The 19,965-nt window shown below is 47.3% G+C and overlaps 1 protein-coding gene across 2 annotated transcripts in view; it reads left to right on the plus strand.

Moving 5' to 3' along the window:
• The first annotated feature begins 947 nt into the window (after nucleotides 1-947).
• Nucleotides 948-19,965, plus strand: part of IRAK2 (interleukin 1 receptor associated kinase 2) — a 59,678-nt gene continuing 40,660 nt past the window's right edge. For both annotated transcript variants that reach the window (XM_045063307.1, XM_004738517.3), the window contains exons 1-2: nucleotides 948-1,135; nucleotides 9,457-9,639. In XM_045063307.1, the coding sequence (XP_044919242.1) occupies nucleotides 1,042-1,135; nucleotides 9,457-9,639 (277 nt within the window). In that variant the 5' untranslated portion in view covers nucleotides 948-1,041. The remainder of the gene's footprint in view (nucleotides 1,136-9,456; nucleotides 9,640-19,965) is intronic.

Here is a 19,965-nt window from a genome sequence, read left to right on the forward strand (position 1 = left end):
ACTACTGTATCCAAAAGCAAGAGTTGGAAGCTTCACCAACTGTGCCACCCAGGCACCCCTCTCACACTCCGCTTTTATTCTGGAATGTTACCTATCATCTTCTGTAGTGCTAAGTTATTTACTGCTTATCTGTCTCCCTGCAGGGCATGGATTTTGTCTTTTTTCCTTCAGAGATATTTGGATCATTTAGAATAGTGCCTGGCACGAAGTAGCTGCTCAATAAATGTTGCCATTATTATGATAAAATATCTTGATTCCTCTATTTAAGAGTCCTCCTGATGCTTGCTCTGAATTCCTAATTTCCCTTACCCATCTTTCCTTTTTCTTTTGTGCAATAGTATTGACCACCTTTTAACACACCACCTAACTTATTTGTTAAGTACTTTAAAAAATATTTATTTATTTGACAGAGACAGACACAATGAGAGAGGGAACAGAAGCAAAAGGAGGAGGAGAGGGAGAAGCAGATTCCCCACTGAGCAAGGAGCCCAATGTGTGGCTTGAGCCTAGGACTCTGGGATCATGACCTGAGCCAAAGGCAGTCGCTTAACGACTGAGCCACCCAGGCGCCCCTTTTATTAAGTACTTTTATTACTTATAATGAGTTTTCTTCCTCCACCATCTAGATTGTAAATCCCACGAAATCAAGGTTTGTAGGTTTTTTCCCCACTCATGTATCTCCAACACCTTGAACACTTTGCCTGGCGTATAGTAGGTGGTTAATAGAATATTTGTTGAATGGATTTTATGTGGCGGAGCGTCAAAAGCGCTGGATGTGGAGTCAGATGACCTGGGACTGCCATTGAACTCTTTCGTGTGTCCCTAAACGCGTTCTCTCCGCACGTCAGGTCTCAGTTTCCCCTCCCGGCTCGGACCTTGCTCTCGCCACACGTGGCCGCTGGGGGGCGGTGTCGTCCAGCGTCCCGCCCCGCCCACTTCCCCCAGAGGCGGCGGCGGGGTGGGACCCGCCGGCTCACCGAGTACAGGAGCTTGTCCCAGGCGCAGTTGCCCCAGTTGTCCGCGCGCCTGCCGAATCCAGCCATGTCCTGCTACATCTACCAGCTGCCCGCCTGGGTGCTGGACGACCTGTGCCGCAACATGGACACGCTCAGCGAGTGGGACTGGATGCAGTTCGGTGAGCGGTGCCCCTCGGCGACCCCGCCGCTAAGCCCCCGTCTTACTTCTGTTTAAGTGGGTCCCGAACCAAGGGGCTCTTTGTGCTGCCATTCCGGACCGCGGGCTCGCCGTGTGTCCTCAGGGCGTCAACCGACCCCCCGTTTGGAGCCCTCCTGCTCCCTCCAGGGGGATGGTCTGAAAGGTGTTAGGTGATTTTTTTTTTTAACTTTATTTATTTATTTGACAGAGAGAAATCACAAGTAGATGGAGAGGCAGGCAGAGAGAGAGAGAGAGAGAGGGAAGCAGGCTCCCTGCCGAGCAGAGAGCCCGATGCGGGACTCGATCCGAGGACCCTGAGATCGTGACCCGAGCCGAAGGCAGCGGCTTAACCCACTGAGCCACCCAGGCGCCCCAAGTATTAGGTGATCTTTGAAGATTCTTTATGTTAGTCTGTTTCTAGGTAGTGAACGGTTCGACTTTCGACTTTACTGTTTACACTAAAGCTCATCATAATAAACTCTCAGCAGCTGCTGAGCCGTTCCTGTGCTTCCGGTCCTGATGGAGGCACTTGACACGGATTATCTCCCGCGTTCCCACAAGGGCATGTGAAGTGCGTGTTTCTCTTCCCCCGTTGTACAGACGGGGAAATGGACTGGGAGACGTAGAGTAACTTGCCTGAGAGCATGGCATTGCCAAGTGGAATTTGAACTTGGTGTCTGACTCCAACGGGACGTCGTAAGTCCTTGGTGTGTTTTGTTTGTTCGCGCCTGACTATCTGCTGTGAAGGCCCGGCATCTGGGGGCCGCTGCGCATATGGTCCTAGGGTTCCCAAGCAGAGGTCTGCATTCCAGATCTCCCAGCTGGTGACTTTGGACAGGTTGCTTAACCTCTCTGAGCCTTAGCTTAATATGAACTGGAGGTTCTTGTGAGTAATGACAGTTGTATAAGAGGCACCTGACGCGTAACTGTCAGGTTCTATTAAGTAATAAGAGAATAGTGACGATTATTATTTTTATGTTCGAGTTCAGTGTAGTGCCACTTTATTTAAAAAAATAACCTCTATATGTTCTTGAGAATTTAGATTATGATATGCATATATATGTACTCCTGTATATATATAGGAGTATATGATATATATTTATAGTATGTGATATATATGTACAGTTGAAAAAATAATAAAATGAACATGTATGGATTATCCATCCAGTTTGAGCAAATAATACACATTTTAACCTAGTGATTCTCAACCAGGGGCGATTTTGCCCCCTAGGGAGCAAATCTCTGGAGACATTTGGGTTGTCACTACTTGGAGCATGCAGAGACTCAAGTAAAAGCTAGAGATGCTGCTAAATGCCCAAAGATACACAGGACAGCCCCCTCCACATAGAATTATCTGGTCCAAAGTGTCAGTAGTGCTCAGACTCAGAAATCCTGCTTTAGACCAGTAACAAAATAATACATGCTTATTGCAAAACACTATGGGAAACAAAGACTAGCTCAAAATCCACTACACATGGATAAACATTACTTTTTAAAAAAGATTTTATTTATTTGACAAAGAGAGAGATCACAAGTAGGCAGAGAGGAAGGCAAGGAGAGAGGAGGAAGCAGGCTCCCTGCTGAGTAGAGAGGCCAAGGGGCTCAATACCAGGACCCTGAGACCATGACCTCAGCTGAAGGTAGAGGCTTAACCCACTGAGCCACCCAGGCACCCCTAAGGATAACCATTCTTATTTGAATGCCAGTAATAATAATGAACAACAGCAACAGCAGCTAACAGTTACTGTCTCCTTACTAAGTGCTAGCAGACACCTCTGTAGTTTATACCTTCTAGTACATAATAATAAACATTTATGTGCATGCATTTTTCACAAACCACATCAGTACATTCTAATAGCTTGCTTTTTTTTTCATTTAAAATTTTCACAATGTTTTCTCCTTGCCAAACAGTGTTCTTTAGCAACATGGGTTTAGGTTTTTATTTTTACTGTGTATTTTTGTTAAGGATTTAAAAAAAATTTTTTTTAAAGATTTTATTTATTTATTTGACACAGATCACAAGTAGGCAGAGAGGCAGGCAGAGAGAGAGAGAGAGAGGGAAGCAGGCTCCCTGCTGAGCAGAGAGCCCGATGCGGGACTCGATCCCAGGACCCTGAGACCATGACCTGAGACGAAGGCAGCGGCTTAACCCACTGAGCCACCCAGGTGCCCTTGTTAATGATTTTTAATGGAGAAAAGGAACACATGCATTTACAAATGTAAATAATATACCAGGAGTAGAGAGGAAGGTAAATGTCTTTCCTCTTCCTGGTCTTTAGACTCCCTGGTCCTCTCCCCAGAGGCAGTCACTGGTAAGATGTCAGGGCATCTCTGAGAATGTCTGTTACCACCTGGATTTCTACACTGCACTGTGTTCCTTTTTTCCGATGACTTGTGTCTTCTCTACTTTGAATGTTTCCTGAGCAGTTGACAAATTTTGTAGAAGAGACCCCCTCTAGGTTGTTTTTTTTTTTTAAAGTTGGTCTTGACTGTAAACACCAGAGCAACTTCTGTTCCTAACATATTTAGAAGGCACACCTGTGACTTTGTAAAAGAAGCTTTATTAAGAGATAATCTCCTTACCATATAATTAATCCATTTAAAGTGTACAATTCAATGGCTTTTGGTATATGCAGAGTATCTCCACAGTCAAACTTGGAACACATTCATCACCGCCCTAGAAGAAACCTGTACCCCTTCACTGTCACTCCCAACATTCCAACACATGCCTCCCATTTTCCTCCTCTTTAGGCATTGCCTGTTCTGGACATTTCCTATAAATGGAATCCTATCATATGGAGTCCTTTGTGATTGGCTTCTTTCCTTCTTTCCTTAGTTTTCAGATTTCACCCATATGGTACCATGTATCAGTACTTAATTTCTCTTTATTACCAAATAATATTGCACTCTATGGGTGGGCCACATTTTATGTATGCACTTAAGAGTTGATGAACATTTGGGTTCTTTCCATTTTTAGCTATTATGAATAATGCTTCTATGCGCATTTGTGTCTAAGTTTTTATGCAGATGCAATGTTTCATTTCCCTTGTGTAGACACCTAGGAGTGGAATTACTGAGTCATATGGTCACGCTATAGTTAACATTTTGAGGAAGTGCCAGATTGTTCTTCATGTTGGCTGCACTTCTTTACATTCCCTCCAGCAGTACAGGAGGGTTCCAATTTCTCTACATCCTCCCCGACCCTTGTTATTGTCTGCCTTTTCAATTCTAGCCATCTGAGCATGAGTGAAGTGGTATCTCTCTGTAATTGTGATTTGCATTTTCCTAATGACTCATGGTGTTGAGTATTTTTTTATGTGCTTATTGGCACCATGTACATCCTCTTTGGGGGAATACCTCTGACTTTTTAAGCCCTGGAGACACCACAATTTCTCAAACTCTTCAAAGACTTCCAGGGGTTATTTAGGATAGAATCCACATTCCACCAGGTCTTCCCAGTCTGTCACAATCTCACTTCACTGACTTCTGACCTCTTCTTCCACACCTACTCTTGCTCACCCTGCTCCAGCCACACTGGCCTTGCTATCCCACCTGCCTGGGGCATTCTTTTCCCAGTGCTCACCATAGCTGGCTTTCTAGTTTGCATTAGATTCCTCTTGCTGCTGTAACAAATTACCACAAATTTAATGGCTTAAAATCAGCACACACTTATCATGTTACAATTCTGGAGGTCAGAAGTCCTAAAATCAAGGTGTCAGCAGGGTTGCATTCCTTCTGTATGCTCTAGGGTAGAGTCCATTTTCTTGCGTAAATTTTTCAGATTTTACAGGCTGCCTACATCCCTTGGCTCATAGCACCTTCCTCCACCTTCAAAGCCAACCGCATAAGATCCTCAAATCTCTCTCTGACCTCTGCTTCTGTTATAATAACTTTGAATCTGATACTGTTGCCTCCCTTTTTTAAGGACCCTTGGAATTACATAGGCCCACTCAGGTAATTCAGGATAATCATATCTCTGGACCCTTAATGTAAGCCCATCTCCAAGGTCCTTTTTGTCATGTAAGGTCCCATAGTCATGGGTTTTCGGGTTTTGGGGACACTGACATCTTTGGAGGTCCATAGTTCTTTAGGTCTCGGTTCATACTTCCCCTATTCTAGAGGCCTCCCCTGTCCCCCTGTTTCTGTCTGTACCACCACTGTTTTATTTCCGCTGTTCCACCTAACAAACTTTGATATTACCTTGTTCCTTATTTATTTATTTATGTCTCTCCTTCCCTGGAGAATGTAAGCACTGTGAGGGCAGGGAACACCCACCCATCTAGTTCATGCCTGTGTTCCCAGAGCCTACCATAGCACCTGGCCAGAGTGCAGACCCTCAGTAAGTGATTGAATAAATGGTTTATTCAGCTAAAGGCTGTAGGAGTGGTAAGGGCTTGAGGCATGTGCCCTTCTCCCCCATCGAGATGGCTTTGAGCCCATGGTCAGTCCACTCTTCATGATGAGTTGGGGCTTGCTGGGCTGGGAGTCAGCCATGACCCCATTCAGCTGCTTCTTGCCAAGCCACAGCACTGTCTGGCTTCCTCTCCATCAGAATTGGTGATTGCCATTGTCCGTCTAAAGAGTCTTTGCTTCTGTGAGTTATTTTTGGGATGGGAAGATCCTTCTTCAAGTGTTTTAGAAAATCACATGGCTACACATACATGTGCTCTTTGGATCTGACAGCTGTTGGCGGATACTATGGCTGCTTCCCATTCATTTCCTTCTGATCACGGCTGCATCCATTTTGCCCCTGGGGGAAAACGGGCTCCCTACAGCTTCCACCTCCCAGATGTATTCCAGGGGACGAAGAGGTAGGTGTTCCTTTATTGTGCTAGCCTTTGTGCATAGCCCTGCTTTGTCCCTGTCAGGCTGTGTGATTTTGGGCAAGTGACTGCCTCTCTCTGAGCCTTTCATGTCCTCATCTATAAAACAGGGGTGAGTTGCTGAGAGGCTTAGGGGACATGATGTGTGGAAGTTCCTTAGTGTTTTCTCTTTCTCTTAGCCAGGGAGGAGACCCATTAGTCCTGACAAGGGTCATTTGGCCATAGGGTGGGTTATTTCAGGAGGCTGTGTCTGTTCCAGAAGGCTTTGAACATGGGCAAGATTTTCTACTTTCAGGTGAGCTCATGCAGGATTCAGGGACTCAGACCTGGAGGGATGGTCCCACGTCGTGGCAACAACAAGGAACAAAAACAGTGTTTTCATAGAGTGAAGTTGGCTTAATAATTACAGCTAATGACTATGTGACACTTTCTATGTATGAAGCACTATTCCAAGTACACCTGTATATGTAACCAGTCGGATCCTCACAACAACTTCTGAGGTTCAGTTGTTATCCTCATTGGCAGATAAGGACAATGAGGCATAGGGAATGGTGAAGGGCCCTCCCCCAGTACACAGCAAGTAAGTAGCAGAATAGGATTCCAGGCCTTAGAATCCAAAATCTGGGTCACGAACCACCATTATGCTGTCCTGCTGATAGAAGGATTTTTTTTTTTTAAAGATTTTATTTATTTGTTAGAGAGTGAGAGAGCACAAGCATGGGAAGCAGCAGGCAAAGCAGGTTAGAGTGAGAAGCAGGCTCCCCAGTGAGAAAGGAGCTCAATGTGGTACTCGATTCCAGGACCCTGGAATCGTGACCTGAGCCAAAGGCAGATGCTTAACCAACTGACCCACCCAGGCATCCCATAAGTATGTATTTTTACATCTGTAGAAAAGCCTGAAAGAATAGAAGAAAAAGTATGGCCAGTGCTTGTCTTGGGTTCCTCCAAGTGGGATGATCATGGGGACTTTGATTTTTGTCCTGTTAGACAGATCTTCTGTGATCATCAGGTGTTTCTTGTGTATGTTGAGAAAAGAACTAGGAACTTCGCAGTGTCCGTGGCAGTGACTCATTCCTTCCAGATCTCTATCTTGTCTTGACCCTGTTTTAAGGGTCTGGTTAAATGTTGGTGGGTTGCTGCCTTAAGTTCCATCACTGTCATGGGAGTGCATGAACCACGAGGCACCTCAGGGCTTAGTTCCTACTTCTCTCCTGTCCTGTTGCCTGTAAGGAGAGCGCATTCCCACAACAGGGTGGGTGGAACATCATACGAGGGGTTCTGTTTTTCCCATTACCTCACTCTGCCTCTGAAGTGTGGGAGGTGTGCCAGTGAACCGCCTGGCGTGCAGAGAGGGGGTGTAGGGAGAGGGTGCGGGGGAGGTGTTCCTTCCTCTTCCTTCCACTCTTTTCTCTAAGCTGCTGGAAGCAGCCCCTGACCCTGCTGACATCACTTCCCACTGACCAGGACTCTGGCCTGGGGTTTCCAGTGACTAAAGTTGTAACTGAGAACTTTCCATTCCTAACAGGCTTTCTCTATTCAGGAGACTGTCCCAATCATCCCCATTTCTCCAGAGGGTGGGGCTTAGACTGTCACTCCCTGGCTCTGAGCTCTTCCGTAGTATCTGTGGCCCTAAGGAGCGAGTCCAAAGGCTATAGCCTGGCCTTTGAGGCCCTTTGTGATACGGTCCTAGGCTTGATCACTTGCCTTCTCTTCCCCACTCTGTTAACTTACGTTTGTATTTTTTTTTCTTTAGATTTTATTTATTTATTTGACAGACAGAGATTACAAGTAGACAGAGAGGCAGGCAGAGAGAGGGTGGGAAGCAGACTCCCATCTGAGCAGAGAGCTCCATGCGGGGCTTGATGTGGGGCTCGATCCCAGGACCCTAGGATCATGACCCAAGCCGAAGGCAGAGGCTTTAACCCACTGAGCCACCCAGGCGCCCCACATTTGTATTATTATTATTATTATTATTTTATTTATTTGTCAGGGATAGAGGGAGAGAGAGCGAGTGAGCACAGGCAGACAGAGAGGCAGGCAGAGGCAGAGGGAGAAGCAGGCTCCCTGCCGAGCAAGGAGCCCGATGTGGGACTCGATCCCAGAACGCTGGGATCATGACCTGAGCCGAAGGCAGCCGCTTAACCAACTGAGCCACCCAGGCATCCCCATTTGTATTTTTCAAACAGAAATCTCCATGGGTTTCTGGTTTACCTGCCGCAGTACCTCTAGGGCTTGTGACAGGCTCGAGCACAGAAGTGCTGCTGAATGAATGAATGATTTGATGTTCACATGGATTCCTGTTTCATGATTTCTGAAATTCTGGATCTGAAGTGTGATTCTTTTATTCCTAGTTAAGAAAAAAAAAGTCTCCTTCACTTCAGTAAATTCAGTGGAATGCACGTGACCATTCAAAATGCCATTTAGGAAGAGCAGTAACAAGTCGGGAATGCTTCTGGTTTAACGTTAATAAATGAGAGCAGGCTGCAGAAGCTCATGGCGGCAACGGCTGCGCCCAGAACCGATGCTCTGTGGAGGGGAGAGGAGAGTTTGGGCGAGGGAAAGTAGCCTGGTGGGATGCTGTGTAACTTGCTTTACTGGAGTTTTCTCCCCTTCATTTTCCCAAGTTTTCTTTAGTGAACAACCATTCATTTTATAATGAAAAATGTAAAGGACGAATGTATTGTATTTAGTATTGCCAGCGGAAGCCCTCTGCAAATCTCATAGTGTTTCAGATTTGGCAAAGCGCTTTTAGATGCATGGGCTCTCTTGATCCCTGTGACAGTTCTGTGAGGATGCTGTAGGTTCCTACGTTCGTTCATTAGTTCCTTCATTTGTTCATTCATTCATTCATTTCTCCCAGCAAGGACTAGGACCTAGGGGTGGGGAGAATGAGATGCCCAGGGCAGAATTTAAGGAGGCACCTACGCTCCAGCTTCTGAGAGTGCAGGATCAGTCCTGAGAGTGAGACCCTCCTTAAATTTTGCCTCTTAAGTGCCTCCTTTACTTCACCCTGGGCCTGGCCTTGCCCCCACTCTGTGCCAGGTGCTGATCCCTGTTCTGGGGACCTACCAGTGGACAGACAGATAAAACTCCCTGTTCACATGGAGCTTCTAGTCTCAGAGGGGAGGGAAGAGAAGTTCCATTCCCTCCCCACCTACAGTCAAGGAAACTGAAGCTCCCACGGGTGAAATGCCTTACCCATAGCAAATAAGCAATTAAAGCTGCCAGGCACTGACCCTGTGGTCCAGTGGGCTTTCTCCTGTTTCATGTGGCCGTGAAGTAAGTGTAGCTGATGTGCCAGTCCCACGGTATCAGGTGGAATCAGCACACTACTTTGGACTGCTAAAGGTGGAAGGAATTTCAGGTATGATGAGGGGGTGAGCGAGAAAGTACTGCAGAGGAAGCCAGCCAGCCTGGGGACCCTCTGGTGGAGGCATTGCCTTCCTGATGCTAAGCAGAGCTCTGAATTGCCTTCCAGCCTCCTACGTGATCACAGACCTGACGCAGCTGCGGAAGATCAAGTCAATGGAGCGGGTGCAGGGTGTGAGCATCACTCGGGAGCTGCTGTGGTGGTGGGGCATGCGGCAGGCCACCGTCCAGCAGCTGGTGGATCTCCTGTGCCGCCTGCAGCTCTACCGTGCCGCCCAGATCGTTCTGAACTGTGAGTAACTACGGTGGCCCCGGGCAGCCGCCCAGGAGCCAGTTTCAGCCTGAGCTGTTCTGGCTCCTCGAAACTTATCTTCATCTTAGAAAAAAATTTAAATGAAAGAATTTACTATCTAACTAAGAAATCTGTAACGGTGGTTCCCTGTGGGAGAGGGGCTTTGTGGCCACAGATCAAGCTGTTGGTGACAGACTTGACTCTGAATTCTCTCGTACATTTTTGATTCTGCTTCTCTCTTCCAAAAGTAAAGAAAGAAATAATGATGAAAAAAAGCTCTACATAAAAAAATCCCAAAAACTCTATGATAAAAATGATCATTTATTTATTTATTTATTTATTGTTTAGAGAGGGAGAGGGGCAGAAGGACAGAGAAAGAGAGAGAATTATAAGCAGGCTACGTGCCCAGTGTGTAGCCTGTTGTGGGGCTAGATCTCAGGACCCTGAGAACATGACCTGAGCTGAAACCAAGAGTTGGATGCTTAACTGACTGAGCCACCCAGGTGCCTCATTAGAACTTTCTTTAACAACTGCATTGTGTTCCTTTGACAGACATGCCCTGATTTATTTACCTCAGTGCTGCTGGTAGGTGTTCAGCTTGCTTCTTAGTTTTCTCGTGGACACAGTATTGTACCCTTAGACGTATGCACCCTCTTTGCACAATGTAAGTCTAGCTGGACAATAATTTTTTTTAGCATTGGAATAGCTGGGTTGAAAGTTTGTGCTTTTGAAATTTTGACTAATATCAGTATCACTATTACTAAGTTACGCGCCTATCACTTTTACAACAATGATGGGAACATATCTAGCAGGTAGTAATTGCTCGCTACCATTAGGAGAGGCTGTAAAGCTGCAGAAGTAGAGTCATGTCAAGTACTTGGTGTTCATCCAGTGCTCAGCAGAAGGTAGGGTGGGTTAGGGTTACTCCCACCTAGGCCTCCCTTCCCGCAAAAAGCCCCCTTCAGTAGGGGGGCGGCAAGCGTGTCTTTTCTTAGGTACTTTCTGAACACTTGCCCAGTGTCTGGTGCGGTCCTTGTTTCTAGAATACAGTGATGGATAAAGCAAAAGGTCCTTTGCCTTCATGGAGGAGATAGTCTTGTGAAGGTATCGTCAATAGGCCAGAAAATAAATAAAAATAATGGGTTGGAGGAACCAGGTAGGAGTTAGCTACAGAAGGGCAGTTTGAGGAGGTAAAATCGGAGGAATGGAAAGAAGACAGCCATGTGAAGAGTTGAGGTAAGAGAGCCCAGGGAAGCTTGGGACTTTGATGGAATCAGCATAGAGCTAGTGTGGGAGGTAGAGAGCAGTACATTCTGAGCCCTGCAGACCTGAAGAAGATCCAGTGTGGGCCCTGATGTTGTTTTGTCTGAGATTCCTGAGCTGGGAATAATGTGGCTGAATCAATAGACCCAGATTGAGCATTTTCCTGATTGTACCTCAGGCCTTTTGGAATCATGGAGGGCTTCCAGGAGGAGGGGAGGTAGTATCTAAAGCAAGGAACTGAGAGATGGGGGCTTAGAGGGCTCCCCTCTCAGAGATGTCAGGAGAACAGGGGACATTGGGGTGGCTCTGCAGGTGGGGGGATCTAGAGATAAAACCCAAACCAGGCTTTCAGGGGCACCATAGGGTAGATCACATTGGGCATAGAAGGCCAATGCAGGAGCAGGACTGCCTCTTGCCCTTAGCCACTTAGCTTCTGTCTGGGATTTAGGGTATCCGGGGACGCCAGGCTTTCCCCCACATGCTACCATCTCATTAGATGAAGGACAGTTCCTCTGGTGGCAAGAGTCTGTGTCTGGGGGCAGGTTATGGGGAAGGAGGATCCTGTTCACACGGAGGGGACTGACGCATTGGTGTGAGACTTGGGCTAACCCCTGCAACCCCAGCAGTATAATCTCTAAGTCAGGAGTGGGCACATCTCCAGACAAGACCACCCTTAAACTTCTGCAGCCTCTGTTCCTGCCTGGCTGCCTCCCCAAGCTCACTGTATTCTCAGACGGGGGAGGGATGATCTGCTCAGCCCCCAACCCCCCCACCATGCTGGAACTTCCTGAAACCCCTCTCTACCCCACCAGCCCTTCTGTCCCGAGAAGGTTCCCTGCAGTCCTGTCAGACAGCATCCCTCCCGTCACATCTCCTCCTGAGGCCAGGTCCTCATCCTGGTCAGCTGGGGGTGCCCGGGGCAGCTAGGGGCACCTGTGGTTTTTCCAGAACAGGGTGAGGTGGCACGGCTCAGCCCTCTGCTGTTACCTGGAAGGTCCCTCCCTTTCCCTGGACTTCCGTCTCCCCTCCTTGTCCACTAGAGGTGGGCAGGCTGACGTCAGAGCCCCCTCTGGACACTCATGGTGCTGTGGCCCCCCCATCATCCCTTGTACCTTGTCGGCTGGTGTGACCGGCAGCCGCCCTGTTTAGCCGTGTGCAGACCCCTGGTGTCTCTGTCTCCCCAGAGCCTGGCACTGGAAGATGGGGAGAGACAATTAGCATCGAACCCCAAATATTTTTCACATTTTGAGAATTAATGATAGACTCCTAATGGGCTGGAAAAGAGGCAAGGAGGGAGGGGGCTGCTGGAGGGGGAGGAGTAATGCCACAGGAACAAGTGTAGTAGGATCCAGGGGCCCAGGTTTCCAGCCCGATCTGTTTGGGGGACTGGGCAGGCGGGTCAGCGTCTACAGCACACCCTGGTTTGGTCTCTTCCTGGGTGGCTGGGATGGAATGCTAAGGGATGTCCCAAGCCCCAAAAACAGATAAGTACCAGGGATTGGGAAAGGCCTCTGGTTGGACATAGCAACTTGCCATTGACGTCAAAACCTGGCAGTTGACTAATCTGGAACATATTTTTAATGATTTGAGGTCAACAAACAGTATAGTGCCAACTTCAAAGAGACACACTCATGGCAGCGTGACACTTGGTTTTAAGCTCGCAGTGACTGAGCACTTTCAATGTGCCAGTCTTCTCCCAACAGCGCTTGAGGTGGGCATTTTAAGGAGGAGATGGAGGCCGAGAATGGCTCCGTGACTCCCCCAAGGGTGCAAGTCTGGTCACGTGTAGAGATGGAGGGTGCTTCCAGATGTGTCTGGATCCAGCACCCTCGTTCTTAACCTTTCTCACAGAAACCTCTTTGGGCTTCCAGTCAACAGTGATAGTTTTTCTGTCAGCTTCTCATTTTAGATCCCTGCTGTCCTGGTCCAGCAGCCTCCAACTGGTCAGGCCTATGCGAGTCTACCTTTGTTCCCCAAACCTCTCCACCCCCCCAACTTCCCCCCACCCCTCACTGATTAAATTTGCCTGAGGAAGAGAGACTGAGGCTTGTTCCCACATCCACAAATCCCCTGGCTGTTCTTCTGAGAGCCTGGTTGTGTTCTTACTATTGCTTTCTGTCCCCATGCAGGACACTTCCCCTTTCTGTAGCTTGTTATTTTCCTTAGTTTAAAAAAAAATACCATATATCTCTGCCCCTTTGTGGGAGCATTTTCAGTTTCTGCAGTTCAACTACTCAAAGCTGTTTCCCCTTCCTTCATTATAACATTACTTAAACCTTATTTTTCATTAACTTGTAGGAGATAGTTTACGAACTCGCTCAGCTGCTTCCAGTTTGAGAACCCGACTTCTGCCTACTGCTTCTTCTTTTTCTTCTTCTTCTTCTTCTTTTTTTTTTTTTTTTTTTGTTAAAGATTCTATTTATTTGGCAGAGAGACAGTGAGAGAGGGAACACAGGCTGGGGGAGTGGGAGAGGGAGAAGTAGGCTTCCCCCCAAGCAGGGCCCACTCCTGACTTGGAGTTTGATCCCAGGACCCTGGGATTATGGTGTGAGCCGAAGGCAGACGCCCCACTGACTGAGCCATCCAGGTGCCCCTGCCTACCACTTCTTAAAGAGTTTTAAGGATAGATTTTTTTTTTTTAAAGATTTTATTTATTCATCAGAGAGAGAGAGGGAGAGAGAGCGAGCACAGGCAGACAGAGTGGCAGGCAGAGGCAGAGGGAGAAGCAGGCTCCCCGCGGAGCAAGGAGCCGGATGTGGGACTCGATCCCAGGACGCTGGGATCATGACCTGAGCCGAAGGCAGCTGCTTAACCAACTGAGCCACCCAGGCGTCCCTTAAGGATAGATTTGATGGAGAAGGTGGGTGGGCATTAAGGAGGGCACGGGATGGAATGAGCACTGGGTATTATATATAGCTGATGACTCACTGAACTGTACCTCTGAAGCTGATAATACACTAGATGTTAATTAATTGACTTTAATAATTAAAAAAAAAACAAAGAAGAGATTGGATAAAACTGTGCTTAAAAACCACACACATCAGAGGTCCTAGATATAAACTGGCTTCCTTGGAGACTTGCATCTCCAGATAATATATTTGCATTTGACAGAGGCCATCTGAAGACAGTGCCTGAGCTGAAAGGTGGGGAGTGGGATCTGCTGGGAACCACACTGTATCTGGTCTCTTGAAATCAAGTCCTGGGGCTGGCTACTGGTACGGTTGTGTAAAGAGTCGGGTCTGTGGGTGTCTGTTCCTATTTTCTTGGGCCTCATTGCCAAGACCACTGTTACTCTCTTTGTCACACTCCTAACATGAAATGTTACAGGAATTAGAATAAATTAGCACAGAAAGGCTTACTACCCAAACACCCATTCCTCCGGCATATCTGTGTGCCAGGGTCAACCCCTTTTTATTCTTTGAGCCATTTCTTGGCACTTGTCTATATTAACATTTTTGTTTCACTACTGTTACTAAGGGAAGATGGCAGTGACATTTTAGATAAGACAGACCTTTATTTCCCTCTCCTGACAGTCCAAACTGCCCAAGACTGAATGGGCAGCATCATGGTATCAAGGATCAGATTTTTTGGGTTGTGTTTTGTTTTGTTTTTTGTAATACTCTGCTGTCTTGGACCCCTGGCTGACCCTCCCACCTGACAGGACTACTCTGAGCCTCACATGCATCTCCAGCTGGCACAGAAGGCTTGGAAGGCAAGTTGCACGCCTAACTTGCCTTCCAAGCCATTGGCCAGGACCTAGTCACGTGATGGCACCTAGTTGCAGGGGAGGCTGGGAAATGTAATCTGTAGCTGGGGTATTATGTGCACAACAAAAGCTTCTATTACACTAGAGGAGGAAGGAATAAATATTGGAGGGACAAGAGTCTTCTTATAATTCTCCCTTTGGGCACCCAAATATCCACATACAGCTGTCTTCTCACGCCTAAAACATTCTCATCCTTTCCCCAAGGGAGGCAGGCCAGAGGTCCTAATCAGTTTCTTCCTTTAGGTAAAGGCCCAGGATCTGGGGTGACATGTTGTCTTCAGGATCAGCCCCCTATGGTCCAGTAGCTCTCTACCAAAGAGAACTTATCTGCTACCCTTCCCCCAGCACACCCAGAACCTTGTGCTGGTATCTGAACAGGAAGCCGCAATCAGAACTCTCCCATTTGAAATGAGAAACATGCTGTAGTCACTCATGTTGACAGTTGACAGATCTGGCTGGGTAGCAGTTGTCAAGGTCCCTCCCGGCCAGGGGAGTAAGTTGTTTGCTCCATCTGTCTGCATCCCCTTGTTCTCAGTAGATCAAGGATTCTCAAAGTGTGGTCCCCAGACTTCTAAGCATCAGCATCATCTTGAGCTTGTTAGAGATGCAAATTCTTGGGTCTCACCTCATTTGTTGATTCAGAAACTCCAGGGGTGGTGGGGCCCTAAGTCTGGTGAGGAGTGGGGGCAGGTTTTGAGGCAGGGGGAGCTTTCCTGTTCATTATTCTCTATGGCCTCATCTGAAGTGGGAACTGAAGAGAGGCTTTCCTTACAGAGGGCGCCTGGGCTTTCACAGTCCACTTCCTGCTGGTCTGGAAAATACAGTTTTTTAGTCAGGCAGCCATATGTCTAGCTAAAACTTCTAGAATGTAGGAAGATGGGGACAATGGGTATTTTCTGCCATACTAGTACTACCTCTAAATAAGGTGCTTATACTGTCCTTTTCATATTTATTAATTTGAATATTAACCACTAATTTCCTAGAAGAAGAAGACTTGGCTTATACACAGTTCCTCCCCCTTTCTAGTACATTTGTATCACAATTTTTAGTTCCTCTGTAGATTGCTTTTGCAATATTGAACTAACATCCTTACATTTCTGATTCTTTTTCCATTCAGCTCTAGGCAATACCTGTTGATTCTCCCCTTTGTAAGATGCTATTGTCCTTTCTCTGGCCCTTTTGTACCCCATTCTCTCTACTTTCATCCTCCAGCTTTGGGCGAAGACCAGGTGTAAAGTAGTCCTCCGTGAATGTTGTCACAGCTCTAGGCTATGCTAAACCCACAGGGAAGAACTGGGTCTTGGATGAAACCCTAATCTCTGGATCAGGACAGGAAGGGGAATGCTGTCTCTGTGTCCTGGTTGACAGATATCTTGCGATGGGGAAAGTAATGTGTGTTTAAGGCATCTGCATGGCGAATCATAGTCTATAGGAGCATTTCCCAAACCATGTGCCTCAGAAGAGTGCTCCAGCAAGATATACCCCCTACAAACCAAGGGTTCATGAATAACTAAACTTGGGGGATCCTGTATGCTCTATCAGTGCCCCCTACCCTTGGAGATTCATAATGCAAACCATTGTATTAAGGCTCTGTTAAGTCCTGCAGCAAAGAGATCTATTTGGGCCAGTGTTTTCCATTTGATTCCATTTGATTGTGGAACCCCTTTTCATTTGCTGCTTATAAATAGTCCCACAGAACCAACCAACACACTTTGGGCATCACTGCTCTAGTGAAATGGTGACCATGGTGACATTGCTGGGCATTTCAAGGGAGCTTCATGATGGAGAGATTGGGGGATCGGGGACAGATTTTTAGGGTCCGGCCAGCATTCAGCATCAGATGAGTCTAATGCAGGGGACCAGGACTAACCATCACCCTGGGGCTTAAAACATGAAGGTCCTACTCCTGAAAGGGACTTTTCCAGACTACCTGGCTTAGGAGGGGACTATGTGCCAGGCTCCAGAGCCTAAGTTTTAGGATCTTGTATGCGCAGGAGCAGGGATCAAGGCAGAAGTCATAGTCTCAGAACTGTGGCTCCCAGCCAGAAGCAGGTCAGCTATCATCACTGCTGAGCTGTAGAGCTCATGAAATGACACCAAAGGCAGTTCTAGGAACTGAGCCTGCTGATGGTGAGGATCAGATGGCTCTAGCTGTGGAAGACTGGGAACCAGCTGTGCCTAACCTGTGAGATAAAATTCTGCTCACTTCCTCCCCACAGCGTGTTAAATACATGGGAGCTGGGCCAGAGAGTCAATGATGAACTAAAGAAATATTTTTCAAGTACCTACTTGCTAGGTACTAGGGACAGGGCAGTGAAAATACAGACGAGCTCCTGGATCTCAGGGAGCCTGCAGTATACTGTGGGAGACACATCCTGACAGGAGGGTGACACGGAGACTGCAACCACCCACAGGGCTGGGTGAGGGCTGTGGTGAGCTGGAAGAGGCAGGATTTGATCTTATTGGGGAAGTTTCCCTGAGGAAAAAAACCTGAGCCTCTGGTGGAAGGACAAATGATACTAGAGAGTGAGGGACCACTGATCATTTCTAGGCAGAGGGCACAGCACATGCAAAGGCCCAGAGGTGGGAAGGGGTGATGTTTGAGGACCCAAATGGAGGCCATGGGGGCCTCAGCAGGAGGACAGTGCGGCAGCCTGAACCTGGGGAGGGGACATGGTGCAGAGTCAGGCCACCTGAGTTCTCGCAGGCCGCAGTCAAGGGGCTGCTTTCTCAGGGAGGAAAGGGAAGATCTTGGAGGGCTTGTGCCTGAAGTATGCCCATTGTTCTGGCCACTGTGTGGAATAGGGGCCTGTGAGGTTCTGAGTAGGAGTACAGGAAGCTTCTGGAATCTGTGAAGGGATTGGGAGGTGACCAGGGTTTTATCTTTGCTCCTGCTGCTACCATCTTCCTGAGAGTTTTCTTTTGACTTTCGCAGTTTTCACACAATCTCATTTGGTTGTGCAACCTTGATGTTTTCTAATGTTTGGTTTGGTGTCTCAGCCAGAGTCATTTCCTTCCTGGAGCTGGGCTGTCACTGAATGGGGAATTTTTGGCTGTTGCCTAAAGGGAAACAAAATAATTTTTCTCTTTCCCAAAGAGCCTGAGCTGTTGCAAGGGCCAGATGGGGCTGGTACTTTTGCTCTCTTGGAAGGCTTCCCAATATCTGCCCCTTTTCAAGCAAGAGAATGACAATGCATGGCTAGAATTCAGGGCCACTGGAGAATTGCCCCGGAGGTGGCAGTATGTTTGGCCAAGACCCCCCAGGCCAGGAGTCTGTCTATTTGGTTCTAGTTATAACTTGTATTTAGCACTTAATATGTGCTAAACATGTGCCAGGTAGAAATCTTACCTCATAAATCTTATTATTCCCCTTTTATAGATGTGAAACAGAGGCTCAGAGATTAACTAACATGCTGAAAGCCTCCTTGTTAGTAAGTAATGGGCTGGGGTGGGGACCTAGGTCTAATTGACCTGAAAACCTACTGGGGTAGGTCACTGGATGGCATCAGGTCTCACTTTTCCCCTCTGTAAAATAGGTACACATATTGCCCTGTCTATTCTTATAAACCGGGAAGCTGCAAAACATAAGAGGTTGTGAGGATTTTAAGTTAGGGCGGGGGCGCCTGGGTGGCTCAGTGGGTTAAAGCCTCTGCCTTCGGCTCAGGTCATGAACCCAGTGACCTGGGATCAAGCCCCACATCGGGCTCTCTGCTCCATGGGGAGCCTGCTTCCTTCTCTCTCTCTCTGCCTGCCTCTCTGCCTACTTGTGATCTCTGTCTGTCAAATAAATAAATAAAATCTTAAAAAAAAAAAAAAAGTTAGTGCTGATGGGGCACCCAGGTGGCTCAGTCAGTTAAGTGGCTGCCTTTGGCTCAGGTCATGATCCCAGGATTCTGGGATCAAGCCCCATGTTGGGCTCTGCTCAGTGGGGAGCTGAGCTTTTCCCTCCCCTTTGCCTGCCACTCTGCCTACTTGTGCTCTCTCTGTCAAATAACTAAATAAAATCTTAAAAAAAAAAAAGTTAGTGCTGGTGGCTCAGGACAGGTCACCTGACTTTCTTTCCACACATTAGTTACTCCACTGGAACACAGCTAGGCTTTAATCACTGTGGGGATTTTGGGGGGTTGTGTGAAAATGAATAGAACATATGCGCAATGCATCTAAATTAGTCCCCAATTTTTTAGAGAGGAGAGGTGAGAGCTGGAATGAAAGGAGCTGCCCTTTGGCTGAACCCCTGCTTGGTGCTAAGCTAGTGTAATTAGGCTCCTGTGGGTTGCAAGTTTTGAACACTCATTGAGATCATCCATTACCCAGGATAGGCTAGGTTATGTTGCAGTAACAGATAAAGTCTGAAATCTCTGTTATTCAACACAACACAGACTAATTTCTTTTTTAAAAAATTAATTAATTAATTAATTTGACTGAGAGAGATCATAAGTAGGCAGAGAGGCAGGCAGGGGGGGGGGGAAGCAGGCTCCCTGCTGAGCAGAGAGCCCGATGTGGGGCTCAATCCCAGGACCCTGAGATCATGACCTGAGCCGAAGGCAGAGGCTTAACCCACTGAGCCACCCAGGTGCCCCCTACACAGACTACTTTCTGAAAGTACAGTGCTGCCTCCTGCGTTCTTGGAGCTGGCTCTGTCTTCTTGAACACACGGCCTCCAGGGTCAGTGTGACTGGGAAAGAGAGGCCTGAAAGGAGACTCACTGGCTCTTCATTGCTTCCTCCAGAAAGTGATGGTAGCATTTCCGCTTAAAACCCATTGGCCAGAACTAGTCATGTGGACCCAGCTTACTTGCAAGGGAGACTGGGTATGAGAGGGAGAAAAGGACTGTTTGGTAAGCAATGTCTTACCTATAGGTTACTTCAGTTCACGGGAGTTGATGATGAGGTTCTATCTAATCATGGCCTGCGGGGTCTCACATAGCCTAACACTTGCCCAGCACTTTCATCTCATCTGTGTCACTTTCCCTTCATTCATTCAGCTCAGCCACTAGAGTCATTCTTCATCTGAGGAGATATACCAAGCTATTTTCTGCCCCAGGACCTTTGCATACGTTCTCCTTAGAAGGCTCATTCCTCCCTGACTCCCTTGTATCTTCCCATGGCTAATTCGTTCCATCATTTGAGTCTCTGCTGAAATGGTATCTGCCCTCAGAAGCCTTCCCTGGCTAAGCCGTATAAATCAGTCTGTCGGGTACCCCTCCCTGTGTGCGTGTTAGTTTTCACCAGAGAACTTCTCCCAGTTGATAATTAGAAATCTCTTATTTAACTAGTTTAATGTTGACATCATGTCAG

The sequence above is a fragment of the Mustela putorius genome, unplaced genomic scaffold (assembly GCF_011764305.1).
Source record: "Mustela putorius furo isolate JIRA1106 unplaced genomic scaffold, ASM1176430v1.1 tig00003850_pilon_pilon_pilon, whole genome shotgun sequence".
In the NCBI taxonomy this organism is placed as follows: Eukaryota; Metazoa; Chordata; class Mammalia; order Carnivora; family Mustelidae; genus Mustela; species Mustela putorius.